Source organism: Anomalospiza imberbis, chromosome 13 (genome assembly GCF_031753505.1).
Source record: "Anomalospiza imberbis isolate Cuckoo-Finch-1a 21T00152 chromosome 13, ASM3175350v1, whole genome shotgun sequence".
In the NCBI taxonomy this organism is placed as follows: domain Eukaryota; kingdom Metazoa; phylum Chordata; class Aves; order Passeriformes; family Viduidae; genus Anomalospiza; species Anomalospiza imberbis.
Genome location: NC_089693.1, coordinates 7,027,118 through 7,044,608, shown reverse-complemented (window position 1 = coordinate 7,044,608; position 17,491 = coordinate 7,027,118). Strand labels below are relative to the sequence as shown.

The 17,491-nt window shown below is 41.5% G+C and overlaps 1 protein-coding gene across 1 annotated transcript in view; it reads right to left on the bottom strand.

Annotated features, from left to right (window-relative positions):
- AGBL1 (AGBL carboxypeptidase 1) overlaps positions 1 to 17,491 on the bottom strand; it is a 264,749-nt gene that overhangs the window by 75,324 nt on the left and 171,934 nt on the right. The window contains exon 22 of the mRNA XM_068203715.1: positions 8,154 to 8,314. Within this exon, the coding sequence (XP_068059816.1) occupies positions 8,154 to 8,314 (161 nt within the window). The remainder of the gene's footprint in view (positions 1 to 8,153; positions 8,315 to 17,491) is intronic.

The following is a 17,491-nucleotide window of genomic DNA, read 5'->3' as shown; positions in this document are numbered from 1 at the left end:
TCAAGGGGTGAGAACACCACATGGTGAAGCCTTTGATCCAGGTAATCCAGATCTAAGTCTCTTGTTCCTGTGTTCTATGCCATGTGATTAACTCTCCAACACATGGGATAGAAAAGTCTATTTTGATCCTCAGCCAGTCTAATTTTCACCTACATGACTGTGTTCTTCAAAAAGCTCTGGTGGGAGCTATGGACAGATTAAGTAGAGGTCAACTGAAGTGACAACTGCAATGAAGAGGGGAAAAATACACAACATCCCAAAAAACGTGCTTACTTCTAAAGGCTGGAAGTGCATTTCATCTAACTACCATCCTACTCACTCCTTCCATTTAGCATGTAGCATGTACTAGTACGAAAAATCTGACTGTTCTCTGGTTTCCACAAGTCTCAAGTTATTCTGAGACTCTGAGAACACCATTTGGAAAAGTTCCACAGGGAAAAACTAAATAACCAATTTAATAATAATTTTAACTAATAAGATCCTTGAAACAACTGTAGAGTTTCTCTATGGTTCCCGACCACACAAAGGCACAAGGACTCCCACTACAGTTCATATCTTCTGAATAATGTCAAAAAGCTGAAAACAAAGAACAGGGATCACCAGCAGAGTTGCACTGACAAAGTTTTCTCCTCCTGATCTTGTGCCAGAGCCCTAAATCGAATGCAACTGGTGTTCAGTAGCTGCTGCAGTATAGATATAGTCTATCTAAGGCTGTATATAATGCTCTGAACCTACCTTTTCAGCACTAGACCTGTGACATGTTCAATCTGAAATCCCACCTCTGCCTGCATTCAAAATGATCAATAGTCTAAACAGACTGGTTCTCCCATTACCCTTTGCATCCTTTTAGGAAAAAAAAAACCAAACAAACAAAAAACAAACAAAAAAAAAACAAACAAAAAAAAACAACCAAGCATCTATTCTATTCTGGTGTCAGCAGTGTCCTGGCCTGTATAAAGGCCACCTCAGAGAAAGAGTACACCCCTCACAATGCACTGCTTTGGGGAATGCTCCATAAATGGGAACTCCTGAACCCCTGATAGCCTTCTGCTTTATTTTTCTATCTCAGCATGTGAAGGGCCCCAGTGGCTTTCATATTTCAAGTTAGATCTTAAAGGAGAAAGACTGCAGCACAAAAATACAGATGCTCCTAATCAATACCAAAATGTCTCATGCCAGACAGCACCATAGCAATATGCCTCACAGAAAGGGCACTGCAGAGCCCATTTGTTCTGCTGGGTATATACAAGTTCATTATCTGTAGTCCAGTCAGATCTGTGTGAGTATGGTAATTTGAATAACCTCAGACAGATACAATAGCAAGCAGTGCTTCTGTGCATGTTTAAAGTTCTTTCTATGATCTCTTTCTCTTCCCATTTGCTCTTTTCCTCTCCTTTCTTTCTGCATCTATTTAAATTGCTATTATTAGCTAAAAAAGGATAAATTAATTACCTCTGAAATGAGCATGAATACTTATACCCAGCCTGGCATAACTGGAGTTGGCATTTGATAGCAGTCAACAGAAGCTGAGCAGCTTGCAAGGCATTTCAGAATAATAATAATAATAAAAATCAATAGGAGAAAAATAGGGACAGCTCTAGAAAGTGTTAATGAAAAGTTGTTGAATTTCAGCGGCTCACCTGTGAACAGCTACATGAAAGCTTTCTGAATACCAAATATATTCATTATAGGCTGCATTGCTTGGCTGAGCCTCCAAAGAATTCTCTGGGCTTGCATTCTCACAATAACAAAGGAGAGGCACAGAAGAGAGCGGGATAAGAAGGATGAAGGGGTGGACAGAAGAAGGTTCACATTTTTATTTTGAAAACAAGATTATTGAGGCATATAAAAACAATAAAATCTAAAATCTGAAATAGATTCAAACTTGAAATCTAAGGGTTTTTTCCTCTCAATAACAGAGGCAGCAATTCTTTAGGTCAGACCCTGGGGATGCAAGGAGGTACCACTCTTTTGCAACATCAGTGTGAAAAGTTGCTGGAGAGTGTTATATAAGTCAGGAGTTAAAGCATTTCCTGAACTGATCCTAAAAGGTTACAGCAACATAAGACTGCTCTGAAGCCAAAGCCCAACTTCAGCCACGCTCACACCTGTCATACTGAATTAATGTTAGACTGTGATCTCACAAGTGTTTTATGAAATGCATTATAGAAACCCCTTTTGCCCCATGTTCTGCACCAAAGTGACAAAGTAGTGTGGCTTACTTAGGTAAATGCATTCCCACAGCACTTTTCTCTCCGGCATCCAAACACAGAAATACCTCATCCAGAGATGCTCATATAACAGTAGAAATTTCAGATTCCTTTACCAGCAATAAAATTTGTGACTAAGCAAGAAAATAGCATCAATAAACACCCTCCTCTTCTGAAAGCTGCCACAAAGTATTTAATGTCTACAGATGATCCAAGTTAAAAATGCACCAAATCTTTACTTACAGAAAAATGGAACTCCAGTCAAATAAACACCTGAATCAAATCTGGTCAAAAAATTCCTGCTGTGGTTAGATTCTCCAAGTGATGAAAGAGCATTTTCATCTTCAGCCATATGTCAGAGGGCACCCCCGAGTCCAGCTGTCCATTCTGCCTCAGAACTAGACACTGTGACTGCTGTGACACTCGAGCTGGGAAGGGGATGGGGTGCTGTGCAGGGTGAAGTCCTGTCTTGCACCTAAACCCTTGAGATGCAATTTGTTTCAGTATGCACAACCAAAACAATGTAACACTGACACCCACACTCACCCACAAGGAAAGGAAGACCCATCCCACCAGGCAGGGGAACAATTTTCCATTACTGCATGTGGGTATAAAACCACATTTCTGCTATTCAAAGATGCACTAAGGATGCCTCAAATGAAGTGAGCATGCTTTGTTCCAGCTGCATTTCTTGTTGTTCGAACTTTCCCTTTTTTGTTTGCTTCATTTCCACAAAATCACTTTCATTTGATCTGAATCACCTTTTGGCCACACAGTTTAAAAGATGAGTGAAATTGCTTGCACAGCTATAATCAGGGGAAGGTGCATTATAGTGAAAAGATGGGAGATTCAACAGTTCAATACTATCCAGGATCATGATGGTGTATCAATGTGGTATAGAAGAACAGCACACGTGTTTCCAAATAATCTGCAAATCCCCCTTGTCAGTTCTGGCTTTGCCATCCATACACTGACCCATCTAACTCTGCTCACTGTATGGAAGATGAAGAGATTACATCTGGACAAAGAAACAGAGAAATGATTAAGCCTTCTCTTTTTGATTAATAGCGGAGCTAGACATATTTACCATCTGGGTTGGAAAGAGATTTGGCTGAGCTCAAGAAAGGTAAGAAATGATGAAGAAACACAGGTGATAAATAGTGTCTGAGTCAGCAGAAAATGACTTCACAAAAGTCTGTTTCAACACCGGAGATGTCTCATGAACAAATGGCTGCAATTGCTGCAGTGTATGCAAAACATTTCCTAGCACGACCTGGAGGGCTGGGAAAAAAAGAAAATTAAGGAATGTGCCATTGGTTTAAACCTCAAGGAAGACGGGGAAGATACTAGAAAGGGAGGGGATCGCTCCTTGTCTCTCTCCAACCTGCTTTATGTGGGCAGTCACTTCCCATCCTCCTTGTGGTCATGACAAATGTGAAGCTGCCTGGACAGCGGTGACTTAAACATAATTACTTTTATAGGAAATGAGACATGGAAACTATTATTAAATAAACCATGTCCAAAGTACAGGCTGCATTTCACTTTTCACACAGAAAGGTTCTGAATACCAAAATTGACTGTAAGGCATGGTGGGATGCTGGAAACATCAGTAATTCTTCCTTGGGCTTGGCAATACCATCTTATGAGGCCAAGTTTGAGAAAGAGCAGAATAAATTGCTTGTATGAGCACCTGACACATGGCTTTGTTTGTTGAAAGTGGTTGCAAAGCCCAGAATATTCTCACATATTTGGCCTTTGATCTTGTCAGAATGATCTATAAGGTCAAACCTATTCAGTGCTGGTGGAAATATCATAGTGAAAAGCCACAACCAAGTCCCTACAGAGGTCTTGTGTAACATGAAGGTGCCTGAATGAGAGTCAATATGTGTCCCAGAAGCACAGCTTGATAATTAAAAGATCAACTAGTGCCTGGAGCAATTTAACCTTTCTTCCTCACATCACACATTGTAGCTCTAATGCATTTTCTGTGCTGCATCTTGTACTTTCTTCATTTTTGGCATGTTCCTGAGACAGCTGCCACATGTTGGGAACAGTGACACAGAGCTGTTAGGCCAACTTCATGGTATCCTGGGACATCATGTGTTTAGGGGAAATACTCTACTGTCCCATTAGCCACACAGCTCCACTGGTGGAAGCTCAGCTCCTCTTGGTTATTCTCAGAGGTAGCACTGCCTCTGCTGTGAAATTATTCCAAGTGTTGCCCCAGTAATGCTTGTCAATGGTTGCTTTTGCAGGTGACAATTTAGGGGAAAGATGGACTGTGAAGTGGAAACAGGAAGAAATTCTTGTCTGTGCACCAAACCATGTTTAGTTAGGTCTGCTAAAGGATCCTTCCACCTTTCTTTGGCTCATTAGAGACAGCACACTGAGCACAATGGACTTGATCTGGTGCGAGAAATCCCCATTCTCACAGGATGCCTCCATCAGAGCAGGCACTTCCCTGACAGCTATTACCTGCCTCCAATTTACTGACCACTGGCTCTGACAGAGCTCTATAAAGTGCAGAGCAAATAGTTTATTCCAGGGAAGCAGGGTCCAGCCTGCTCCTTTATCCCTCTCACAGCAGTGGTGAGAGAATCGGTCTGCAGCACACCCAGAGCACAGAGAGCCTGAAGAGGAAAATCAAAGGACACAAACAGTTATGAACCTTGACAGGTGAAAATGTTTGCTGTCGGAGGGAGATGCTGAGATGCCAAGTCAATGCCACGCACAGCAGACACCAGGGCAAAGAGAGACAAATGCAGGACATGAACTGCAGGGATTTCACAACAGAAGAGATCTCTGGCTCCACAGCTTTTGATCTCTGTACCTTTGCAATGAGACATTTCATCTGGGAGTCAGCTTTATCCAGTGCTGGATTAACTTCTTGTTCCACAGCTTGACCTGTCACCCAGAGTATTACAGAGATGGGCACTCAGAAACCCATACACAGAAAACACATTAGATTGAGATAGATGTATTTAGCATCAGCACTGTGCAGTACATCACACTGCTCACAGCTTAATTTCAGCTTGATTTCCACAAAACAAAACCATAACAACTAAGAGAAGCTCGTGTTTTCATCCAGGCTGAACAATACAAACCTTTTATTTTGATATTGGTGAATACTGCTATGGAAAGTCTCACCCATATTTGTATCTCTTTCTAGACTCAGCAGCAGGACAGTCTTTGGGACACATTTTCCTTTGCCAGAAAACATTAGCTACAGTAAAAACTATTGCCTCCCACTTAAATAGCTGTCATGCATATCATTTCCTGTGACCAGGACACTGCAGGCTTCTGGAACAGGGCTAGCTTGTAAGCTGTTCAAAAGACACTGCTGTTCACTATTTAAAGCACTTAAGAAAAATAATTCACCAAGTGACCACCCAGAACTTTTCCTGTGTTACACCTGAAGGATCCCCAAATCTGGTTTTGCTTTGGCAAAGGTACCCAGAAATGTGGGTATTTTTATTCACACCTACTCAGACTTTCTGAGGCAAAGTATAGAAAGCATGCAAGGATACTGTGCATTTTTGTGGCAAGCACACAGGAAAAGAGAGATAATTTTAAACTACAAACATTTTACTCAAACCCACAGAAGAGGGTCTATCCTAGGAAGCAGCAGAGTATAATTTCCATTGATGTCATGATATACCAGCTGCAAGGTTTTGGTGCTACCTTGGAGAACTAGATTAGACTTAATAATAACAGATTAATATTAGACTGAGTGTTACCCTTCAGCTTCCTCCAGAGAAATGTTTTGATAAAGAATAATTTATTATTTTTTTCAAAACCTGTGAGTAGAGAGGGATGTAGACATAGTTGCCCACCTGTCTGCATCTCTAAGCCCTCTGTATTATTCTGCATTCTTCCATTGGATCCAATATTCCCACTAAAACCAAACCATGGAATTCTCTTGGCTAGGCTCAGAGAAAAATGGGAGGAAAGTATTAATTTTCTGAATCAGAATCAATATGCTGCACAATCATTTTCCATGAATTATTTATTCTTAAAGAGAATATGCTAGCAAACACTTTGGTCCCGGCATCTCCCTTCACACAGCCTTTTGCAACCAGCTCCTGCAATGTGACACCTCTGCATGGGGTTATCAATTCAGCTGCTTACCTGGTCTGCAAATGGTAACAAATTACATTCAAACTAGTAAAATTTCACAACCTTGCAATTACACCCAGGGAAGTGAAAATTATCAGCTATCTATCAATTGCCTTTTAGCAATGACATTCATTCCTGGATGCCATGGAGGTGCTCACTACTGCTGGGCAAACTTGAAGAGGTAGATTTTGCTTTCAGCTACTGAGGGCACATGGGAGTTTTACAAAGTAAAAGAACTTTTATTTTTTGTTAACTTCTTTAAAAATATTTGTCACTAGAGATCTTCCTTCTGTACCGATCAACTACCACACAGTAAATAGATAATAGGATAAATAGAATGAATTCCCATTGATATCAAGTCAGGTAAAGGAAAAAGTAACAGAAGGCTACAAAGATCAGAGAAAATGCTCACTGAGTTACTGTGACCAGATGGCTTTTTGTCAGTGTTTGAGAGAAGTCAGAGTTTGATGTTTTTCTTCCCATACATTATTTTCATGCAAAGGCTCTTCTAGCTCCAGTTCAAAAGTTTGATTTATATCCCAAAACCATCCACCTAGGCAGGCTCCAGCAGTTCTCTCTAATGACATAGCAATGATCTTTTGGATGGCTGTCCACAACATGGATGGTGTTTAGCATCCACCTTATTGCTTCATTTGTATGTTCACACGACAAATGAGCACAGCTAATCCAAAGTAACGTCTCTACATCTTATCCCTCTTTTTAAACTATTCCCCATAAACATTTAAAACTGTGAACAAGCTTGCAAGAATGGGTTTTGGCATGAGGAACAGGTGGTGCTAATGTTGGGTAAATGTTCCTGCAGGGTAGAGACTGGAAGTCTGCTATAAATTGCAGGGGTATTTCTGCAACTGAAAAACTTGATGTTCATTGATGAAGCTGAGAGAGCTCTTTGATGACAAAGCCATCGGGGAGCTTCAAATCATGTCACATCACTAAGTCTTCTTTCTCCATGTGTCTTGGAAAAACATTCTTGCAAACATATGTGATGCACATAGCACTAACAAGTGATGATGGCCTAGAGAAATTATGTATTTCTGCTTCATCACAAATTCAAGCTGAATAGTCTCATACTCAGACACTTTCCAGGTCAAATTCCTCTTGTATTTGTAATGGGGCAAACTCACTTAAATACCCCCCATGGAACAGAGGAAGCAAGTAAATTAATTTTGCAATTTGGAAAAACATCTCCTAAATAGCCAGCGGGATCAAAACTTCTTTCTGTCCATCAAAGTCATAAATCTATGCTATAAATGACTAAAGGACTCCATGCATTGAGGAAAAGAATTTATAGGAATATACTTGCAGTATGAGGCCTACAATTTCTAAATCATGCTATCAGTATCCTTTTATGATCTGCAATACTGGTTCCCTACAGTGCAGCACTTAGATAATGCCTTTCTTATAAGAGATCGTCTCCATGGAGGATCCGAGCTGGACAGAACCCCATGTGACAATGAGCAGAAAAATGTTTCCTAAAGATGAATTTTTCTGGGGCAGTACCATCCCCATGTCCCAGTAAGCAGTTTTGATAAGAAAATGGAAAATCATTGGAAAACAGAGAACAGGTACTTCTCTTTCACCATTTTTTCTCACATGCATGGCTGCAGGCCATGGACCCACTGTTTCAGTAGTTTCTTTGGGAGTCAATTACATCTCAATTCCAATTACTCTCCATACACTGCAGCTTCCAAGACACAAATCTCAGCCATAAGGAGAGGAGAGTCCATTTCTGCAGATTTAAACCCAAATCAGGCCCCACCAACACCATTCCCACAGCAGAGCCCTCTGGATATGACAGTCCCTGACCTTTGTGCCCGGTCTGTGATCTCCTCCTCCAGATCCAGCAGGAGTGCTGCCTGAGCCATCAGCTCCTTGCTGCAGGGCAGGGATTTGAGGTGCAGAATCAGCAAACCAAGGCAAAACTTGCTTCCCATCTCCTCCAGCTCCTGCGTTCCCAGCTGCAGGCCCTGATGGAGAGAAGCACAAGGTTTCATGATTCTTACATATGGAAGTTTCCCCTGCAGAATCATTTGTAAATTAATTAACAGCACATGGTCTACAGAAGCCATCCTAAAATAGCCCCTGTTTTACAGCAGGGGAAACAGAGGCAAAATAAATTTTCAGAAGTCGTTGTAAGAATTAGACTCGGATCCCAGGAGAATCTGACTGTAAATCCGCTTTTACAAATCAACCAGTTTTTCTTTTTCTCTGTAGAGGACCTGTCTACCTAAGTAATGGGGAATAAAATAAGTCCTGTGATTATAAACATTAGGCAGTGGCAAAGATGGAAAAGGGAATGGGACAAGGGGAGAAAAGAGAGGAAGAGATCTTTAACAAGTTATGAATTGTTTTTTAAGAAAATCAATTACAAAGTAATTGCAAAACAACAAACACCTCTATGGAATTTCTCAGTCTGTTAAAAGCTGGTAGTACAAACAGGGTTTGCTTTATCAGCTTCATCTTTCAAGAGAGGAATTCTCCAAGCTGTGGATCCTTGCTGGTTATGAATAGTCTGTGTTTGGTTTTAAACCAAGGACCTGCATCAGAGTAAGTCAGTGTAATTGAAGGCAGTTTCATGCATCTGGTGAAAGGAGGGCAGGAGACAAACAAAGCTCAAATATACCAGAAAGAAACTAAAACTGCAGAGTCCCTCATCTTTGGCACTTAGAGACTGCATCACCCATCAGGGGCTGGACCAGCTGCTGCCTCTGCCAATAACAGCCCTGCCTGGTTTTGCAGCAAAAAACATCTCTGCAGCCAAGCTTCTGAGAGACTTCCAGCTCCATTCCCAGGCTGTTTCCTTAGCAACTCTCAGGAGTCCAGAATAAGCCCTGGCCCTAAGCATGGTGTGAGCTGCACATCACTCTCCACTAGATATTTGTTAGTGAGCATCTCATGGGTACTGAACACATTATAATTTATATTATAAAATATAATGTGTTCAGTAATCCATGACAGGGGACAGAGCTTGGCTCTTTTCCTGTATAAAGTTATTTTTGTAAAATGATTTGGGACCCTGGGGTCTGAGCACCTCTGTATAGCTGGAAGATTATTTCTGAGCCAAAAGCACACAGGTGGATGGAATAAAGAAGAGATTTCACACATAAATGTCTGCAGCTCTCCTGAGGAGTTTTTCAGTGCATTTTTGTTAGACGACAGAAACTATTTGCACAGCACCACCATGACTTCCTCTCTAGCAGATCCAGTGTATGCAGATATCATCTGGCCTGAAAACCACCCTCTCTGATCACAAATTCAGTTTCTTTTCTGAGCCCTATGAGCAAAGCATGAATCCATAGTTATGATGAACATAATCCAGAACTCAAAGATGTCCTGAGTGGCTGGACAAGGAAGGACCTGCTCAGAAGAGCACACTCAATCTGAGGGAACAGCCTCAGTGCTAGACAGTCTAGGGCCCCAGGAGAACTGCCTTTTGCCCTCTGAACAGTCTCTTAAGCATGTTTATCACAGTGGTTAAATATTCAATATAATTTCTACTCTCCTCTTATTTACCTCTACTGCAAGCTTTGCCAAGTAAGATATGGCTACAAAAAAAGTTTAGCAATAATTTATAAGAAAAACAAACATGGAGGGAGAGGTTTACGGGAACTGAGGGTCATTAACACAAAACAATAAGAATGCTCAGCAGCTCTAAATAGATTCCTAAATGTTTTATTATTTTACTTTAAAAGATTTAGAATATTATAGTGTAGCAGAGTTACAACCAGCAGGAAGAAGTGGTGACATTTCAAAGAAAAAAGATATCACTTCCACAGCAAGACAGTTATTTTCTCAGGGGCAAAAAATACAAAGAACATCTCGAGGCTTTCCCTGGGGTGCATCTCAGGGTCTTGCTTCCAAGATTAAGGCAACATACTAAACAGCTATCAAGGAGATGAAAACAGTGCCTGAGCTGAAATTCAGCCTGTGGCTTTATGACTCCCTAGAGCTTTACTCAGGATATGGAGAGGCCTTAAGAAACTATGAGCAAAACAATAATAATAATAATATTAACACTATAACACACCTCAGAAGCCTAAGACAGTAACTGTTTGTGCACTGAAGTCAGCTGCTGTATGGTGTACCCATATTACTTTCATATTAGACAGCTCAGGAGTAACAGCTAGAAACTCAGCCAGAGGATTGCCTGTTAGCATACTTTATTCACTTCAAACATGGACATCTATTTATTTTAACTCAGGCAATTTTCTCTCTCCTTTCTCCCTCCTCAGTTCTCAGCAGAGGGAGGAGCTGGAGAGCACGACTGCCATTAAACCGAAGCTGGGGACAGAGCTGACATGTTGAACTAATGTTATTGATGGCATCTGCCAGCAATGCCAGGACCTGGTGTAGTGGTCAATAATCAGTCCCACCTGCATTACTGAAAGGGAAGCCTGACCTCCAGGCATTTCCCCTGTAGCCATGTGGCACAGCCAGCTGCAAATATTTTGAGATTGTGCTTACAACTCAGAGTTATGAACATATCCTAAAAGAAACAAAAGAAAGAAGAAAGGTAGGAAGGTAGAAGTGATGCAGTCTGGTTTGGTTGAGAAGCTGGTCGGAAGCACAGCTCCATGGCAGGGAAGCTGTCTGGGTGTTACCAAGTGACAATACATGGTCTGTTTGTCACAGCTGTACAGGAGGAAGCTGCTCTGCCTGCCAGCGCCTCCCCTGCAGAGTCCTGCCAGCCTGGATTCTCAGTGACCCCATCTCCTTCTCTGGCACGAGGCTTTACAGCTCTGTCCCCTCCTCTGGTCACATCTGTGTGACCAATAGGGCATGGTGCAAAGCCTCCCATGCCAAAAGGATCCAGGCGAATTCTGAAGGAGGAAGCAGCACCCCTGCACCAGAAAGCTGCAGATAAACTCATCAGTCCTAATTAGTCCAGCCTCAGAAACATGCTAACTAAATCAACCTTCTTTAATGATTAGCTCAAAGCTCCACACAGGTTTTGCTCTCCGTTACATCAAAGTACCAGTCTGGACCAGCTTCAGCTTGATGCACCACATTCCTCTGCACGATACAAATTGGTCCCTTGGGCTCTGTCATGCAATAATCTTCTGCAGGCATCATGTTAAGGGATAACAGGTTAATTGTTTCCTGGCTATTATAGAGAGTAATGGAGCTGAAAATATTTTCTTAAACCCTTTTCACATTTTCATACTGCAACAGACAGAATGGGAAGAGGTGATGCCTCATAACAGCCCAAGCTCGAGGTATATTTATTTTGCACCGTAATACAAAACAGGGGAACAAGAATAAAAGACTTATCATTTGGCCTCAACACTGCCAAAACAAATGTTCCTAAACAAAATGGATCAAACTGTATTGGAAACCAGTTCATTCATGCTCAGCACTGATGCATCAAATAAATACCCACAACTAAATATTTTCAATATCTCTCAGCTTGCCCTCAAAATATTTCCCAGGCTAAATGACAATGTAATGGAAAAACTTTATTATTCATTACTCGTGTGCTTTAAATACTCCAGGAGACAAAGACAGTAATAGTTTTGTATCACAGATATTGTTGAAGGAGGTGGAAAGACTCCAGGAGTTAAATTAGAGATTTCTCCACAAGGGTAATGAGAATTACAGTAAATTTAGAGCTGGGAGATACTAATAAATACAAGCAGAGAGAAAATTTCAGAGGGATCAATTTTTTCCTAAAAGGCATTTTCAACATTCAGCACAGCCACATCAGTGGCCTCTCCTGCTTTAGGTCACTGTTCAGTCCTTGGGGCAACAGCTTTTCCCTGCAAGCCCACTTCCAGTCAACACATACACACACACACTTACAGGATATTCCGTGCATCTCAACAGCTTTACACAGGCACAATGGCTATGCCCTAAGGCCGGGTATAAATAAATTGACAGTCTGGTTTCTCACTAATTCCATCAGTGAGCTCTCCCTCAGAATACTAATCAAAACCATTTGGAAGCTCTTAGAGGACAAACTTAGGGAGCTGAATGAAACATTTGGTGCCTGGTGTCTGCAGCCTTAATTTTAGCTTGAGCCAGCCCTGAAGGTTACTGTACTTTCAACCCCTGTGAATGAAAATATGCAGACACCTGCTGGGGACCTGGCTATTTGGACAACTAGGACAGCAGGGAATAACCCAGGTTTTCTCATGCCCCAGAGATCCCTCAGCAGCAGGAATGGCATGCAAAACAGACAAAGTGGAGGGGATGGGAATTTGGGCCAAAACATTTCAAGAGGATAAAGCAAGTGGAAAAGGCTGAAGATGCAAGGGAAAAGAAAAACCAGGCTAGCAGGAATTTCTAGAAGGATGAAAGGGACTGGAGTTAGAGACAGGACATAAAAGGGTGGGAGAGATAAAAGGATGAAAAAGAAGAAAGGGTTGTTGAGGTCAATGGAAGCTGATACAGAGGAACAATAAGAAGAAGAAAGCTAATGACAACCTTGACCATTTTGGCACCCTTGGGGAAATGCGCCTTGCTCTGCACATCTGTCCTCATTTCATCTGGTGCTCTGCCCACATGATGAGGAGTAGAGGCCTGACTTGCTTTGAATCTCCTCACAAAACTTCTGCTGAGCTCAGCTGGTGTTTTGGCTGAGCAAACTTCAACAGCACAGAAGTAATTATTGTTTTAATCATTCAAATGGGCTCTTTTACTATTAAAAGGTATGTATGTCACAGGCAACACTGTTCAAGGAACAGACTGAAAGGGAAGATGAAATACCTTCTCCTTCTAATCTGCTGGAGAAAGAGTCCTGGACAAACTGCTCATAGAAGAACTGGGGATTTAACAAACAGAACTTGTTGCCAATTTCTCTAGAAAAACCAGTTATTTAGGTTATGAATTCCCCAGTTCTGTTGTGGGGAAAGTTATTTTCCTTCTTTCCACTAACTAGCTATTTGTTTGACATTTCCATTTCCACACATTTCCACCTTTCCCTTACAGTATTTCCACAGCTGTTTCCCTCCACCCTCTTTTCCCTTCCAAATTTCTTCTCCTTCTCTGTTCCTTCTTCAGCATCCTTTGTCCCTTCCTTAATCATCTCCCCAGAATGACTCAGTATATGTCAAGTTCATCATGTGTTGGAGGAGCCAAACTTTATTAGTGTTGCACCTGAGCTCTCTTTTTTCTTGCTACAGCTCTGCTACAGCACTGCTACTAATGTTTTATGCCAACAATTTGCAAACTACACAGGATGGAGATAGGGGTGGATTTAACTTCCCATCTCCTCAAAGACTGTATACACACAGAGGTAGTGGTTGGACCGGGAATAGCACAATTATTTGTTGTTGTTTGTTTGCATGGTATTTAGTTTGTTTTTCTGGTTTGTTTTGTTTTTTGCTTTTTATGTGGGCCATAATTGTGATGGGTGGCCATGTCAGGAACAAAAAAGAGAATGACAAATGAGGATATTTTCCACCTATGCAGACAAACCATGTAGAAAGATGCTGTTCTTTGCAGAGTTCTTGCTTTCCAATAAAATTGAGTAGTACATCGGTTTTCTGTCTCATTCATTTCCTTGTGACATGCTAGGGACCTATTTTAGGCCCTGGATGAACCTGGACTAAGCTTATCCCTCTCTGCAGACACTGAACAATCTTTCTCCTTGTCCCACAATGTCTTTTCAAACAGAACTGAAGAGGCTGAGTGAAGGCCAGGCCAGAACTGCACAGTTTAGTGGAATCTGCACAGTTTCACAGTAACAGGAGCAGGAGTGCCTCAAGTTCCTATCTGAGGACTGCTGACAGTTTTGGGGAGAAGCCTGCCTGTACCATCCAATGAAGATGAGAGCAATATTTTGACTATAGACCTAACCAATGCCATAGGTGATGCCATTATTTTAAATAATAAGAATAATTAAAAAAAAAAAAAAAAAAAAAAAAAAAAAAAAAAAAAAAAGAAAGAGCCAAATACCCCAACATGCTAATTTCTAAAGAAAAATAAATGCTGCTCCAGGACACTTCTGTTTCTGACAAGAAACTGAACTAGGGACTGTTCAAGTCACATAGGAATTCTGAGGCAATGCAAGGAAATCAAGCAATTATCAGTTATTGGAGGCTATCAAGTGCTTTGCTCTAGAAAGCATCTTTCTTCCCCATGCTCCCAGTATTTCCAGCAGGCTAACTGGTATCTGATGGTGCCTTGAAAATTCATCAGTAGTCTCGCCATAACCTCCTCTCACATATGTTCCTTTCCCTGCTATCTGAACTCTGTGGAGCATGGAACAAGTCACAGACAGGTTATAGCCTGAGGTATCTGGAGATTAAGTGTGAGGTGGGGCTATGTCTCAGAATCTGTCAAATGAATTAGCTTTTAAAAGCAGTTTGGGAAAGCAAGAAGCTGAAATTTTTCAAGTCCTAAATTGGCAGCCTAATCCCTGGATGACTTTTCTTCCCCTCTTATTCCACTTAAAAGTTTGCCTCTATAAATAATTCTGATGTACAGGAAAGTAAGCAGACTCTTGGCCCACCCAAGCCTTTTCATCAGCTATGAATTTACCCAGTTTGGCCATATTTCACCATGGGTGTAAAATAATTTTCTAATCCTGGCTGGTGATCATCACATGCCTTGGAAAAAATGATTTATGATACTTATCCTGGCTAATGTAAATGTAGATGCTACTCAAAGTGTCAAACCCACTTTAAAAAATCTCAGTAAGGTATTTGTCTTCATAATGTCATTCACATTGGGGATCCCCAGGTTAATTATGTGTTATACAAAGAGTCAATTGTTGCATCTTAATTTCATGGAATGGTGATGCACATTTTTCTTATATTACACTATACTTTGTTGCTTTTCTGCATGGTTTTCTATAGTGCATTCTATTCTTTCCCAGATGAAAACATTTATTGACCAAAATGACACAGCAAGGCTAGTGTGCTTTAATTCCCCACCCCAAATGAGACACCAGGACCATGGAACCTTTCACTTTTGCACCAACACAGGGACAGGGGCACTAGAACAGATTTAGTGAAAGCCACCACAGCACGACTCAGACAACACCCCAGCTGCTCCAGCGTGACACCCCACATTACCTCCATCCCTCTGCTGCCACACTGGATCATCGTGGAGTCTAACAAACCACTGTGAAACCGTGTCTTGGCCTGGCAGCAATGGCAGGCAGAGGAGATAGCCCTGTGAGGTGGGTTCTGCTCTGTGCTGTGCTGCCCCCCAGCATCCCCAGCAGAGCAGAGCAGAGCAGAGCCTCCCCCAGCCCACGCTCGCTGTTTCTGCCGCTCGCTGCTGCGCTCCCTGCACTGCTGAGCTTCATTCCTTCCTTTTGTAATTCAGCAGCTCCAGGATCCCCAATGCTTTCCCCGTATTGAAGCTGCCTTCCAGGCCACTAAACACTTTCATCTGTTTCCTCCAGCTTATGTGTATCACTGCTTTGTCTCTTACAAAAAAATGACCCATAACACACACAGTACTCCACAGGAGGTGTTACCACGCTTGTCTACAGAGATATTAGAACATCTTCCAAGGCTCCCTGTTTCTTCACACACACAGGCATCTTACTCACTTTTTTTTCTTTATTGCTGCTGCTGCACATGGCACAGACATCTTTATCAAGCTGTCTTTGTAATAGCTACTTATGTTTTCCTGAATGGTTAGAGCTAATTCAGTGCCCAGCCATGTGTCTGAATGCTTTAAACTATTCCTTCAAACATGCTGCACTCTGCCACTGCCTATGTTTCATCTTCCATTCTAGTACCCACAGTCTTTCAGCCCTTCTTCCCACTGTATAATTTGCATCAGCTGCTAGCAGCAGATCTTATTATCTTATTATCTCCTTGCCTTCCAGTCATTCAAATTATAAATACTGGCCAGCACCAATTCACAGAGTGGTAAATGGATTCACCTTACATTTCTTTCCATCCCAGAGTTGCCTTATCCTACCCACTTTTCCCAGCTATTTAACTAGGTGTTGACTAGACACATAACTTTTTATTTCTCACTCCACAACTCCCAAAATTTCTTGATTTTTTTTTCCTTTTTGTATGAGCCTCTCCTTTCATCAGCCATGACTCATCTGGGATGACCACTGATACCATTCTGCATGAAAAATAGCCTAGGTTTACCCTTGAAAGCCATGAATGAAACTTTATATACTAATTTCTCATTTGTCCTCTAGCTGCTGTACATCTTTAAAAAAGTAAAAATCATATTATCAAGGCCCTATCCATTCTATTAATACTCTCAATCATTGGGTTTCCTTATCTCTGTGTTAGTCCAGATCCTGTGGTTGTGTTATTGGTGGTTCTCCCATTATATCAAGTAAGTTTTTAAACATAAGGAATCATAATTATGATTATTTACCTTGTTGAATCTGGTTTAGACAGTCAAATGCTGGATCTGCTGGCCAGTTTTAAAAATTTATTTTTAGTAGTTCAATTTCTTAAATTCCTTACAACTCCTACAGGAAAAAAACCTAGGCTTCACCTAATTCTGTGAGTGACAACTTTAATCATATATCAAATAACAGAGCAGACAATGTGCAAGCACTGATTTGTGTACAAAGCAGCCAGCATGGTCCCACAGCATCCTGCTCTGTTTCCATCCTGGCTGCCTACAAGCTCTGCCAGGGAACTGCGGCTCCAGAACACACCCAAATCTCAGCCTACACAAACTCTCATTGTTCCAGTCCTTGGAGTTCCTTACTGTTTTCCAAATTACACCTGGAAGCACTTCTTTCTTCCAGGTCTAAATCTGCTTTCCACAAAATCCCTCATATCCTTCTGCCAATGGCCTCAGAGCAGAGCTTCCAGCTGGGGGTGGCTTTTCTGGGCACATCAGATGGCACACGGCAGCCTCCTTGGTGGAATGATTACATGCACATGTCCAGAAGAGATTTTCCTGAGGTCCTCTGTGTGTTGGTCTCCTTAAAAACTTACTTTAAATAGGCCTTCATCCAGACCCTCACAGGTGAGAGGTAAGGACATATAGACCAATCCACAGCCCTGCACCTTCCTCTCCCATTTCAGTTTTCATTACTGTAACCTTTTATGCCTTCTATATCCATCCCCTTATTCTGATACATGTCAAGAGCTACCTGAGACTTTTTTCCTAAATTATAAATGGCTCCCCCAGGCTAATTTCTTTTTTCCATATCACAAATTCTCTTTGGTCATCTTCAGCAAACACCATCAAAGACAGCCTTCCCA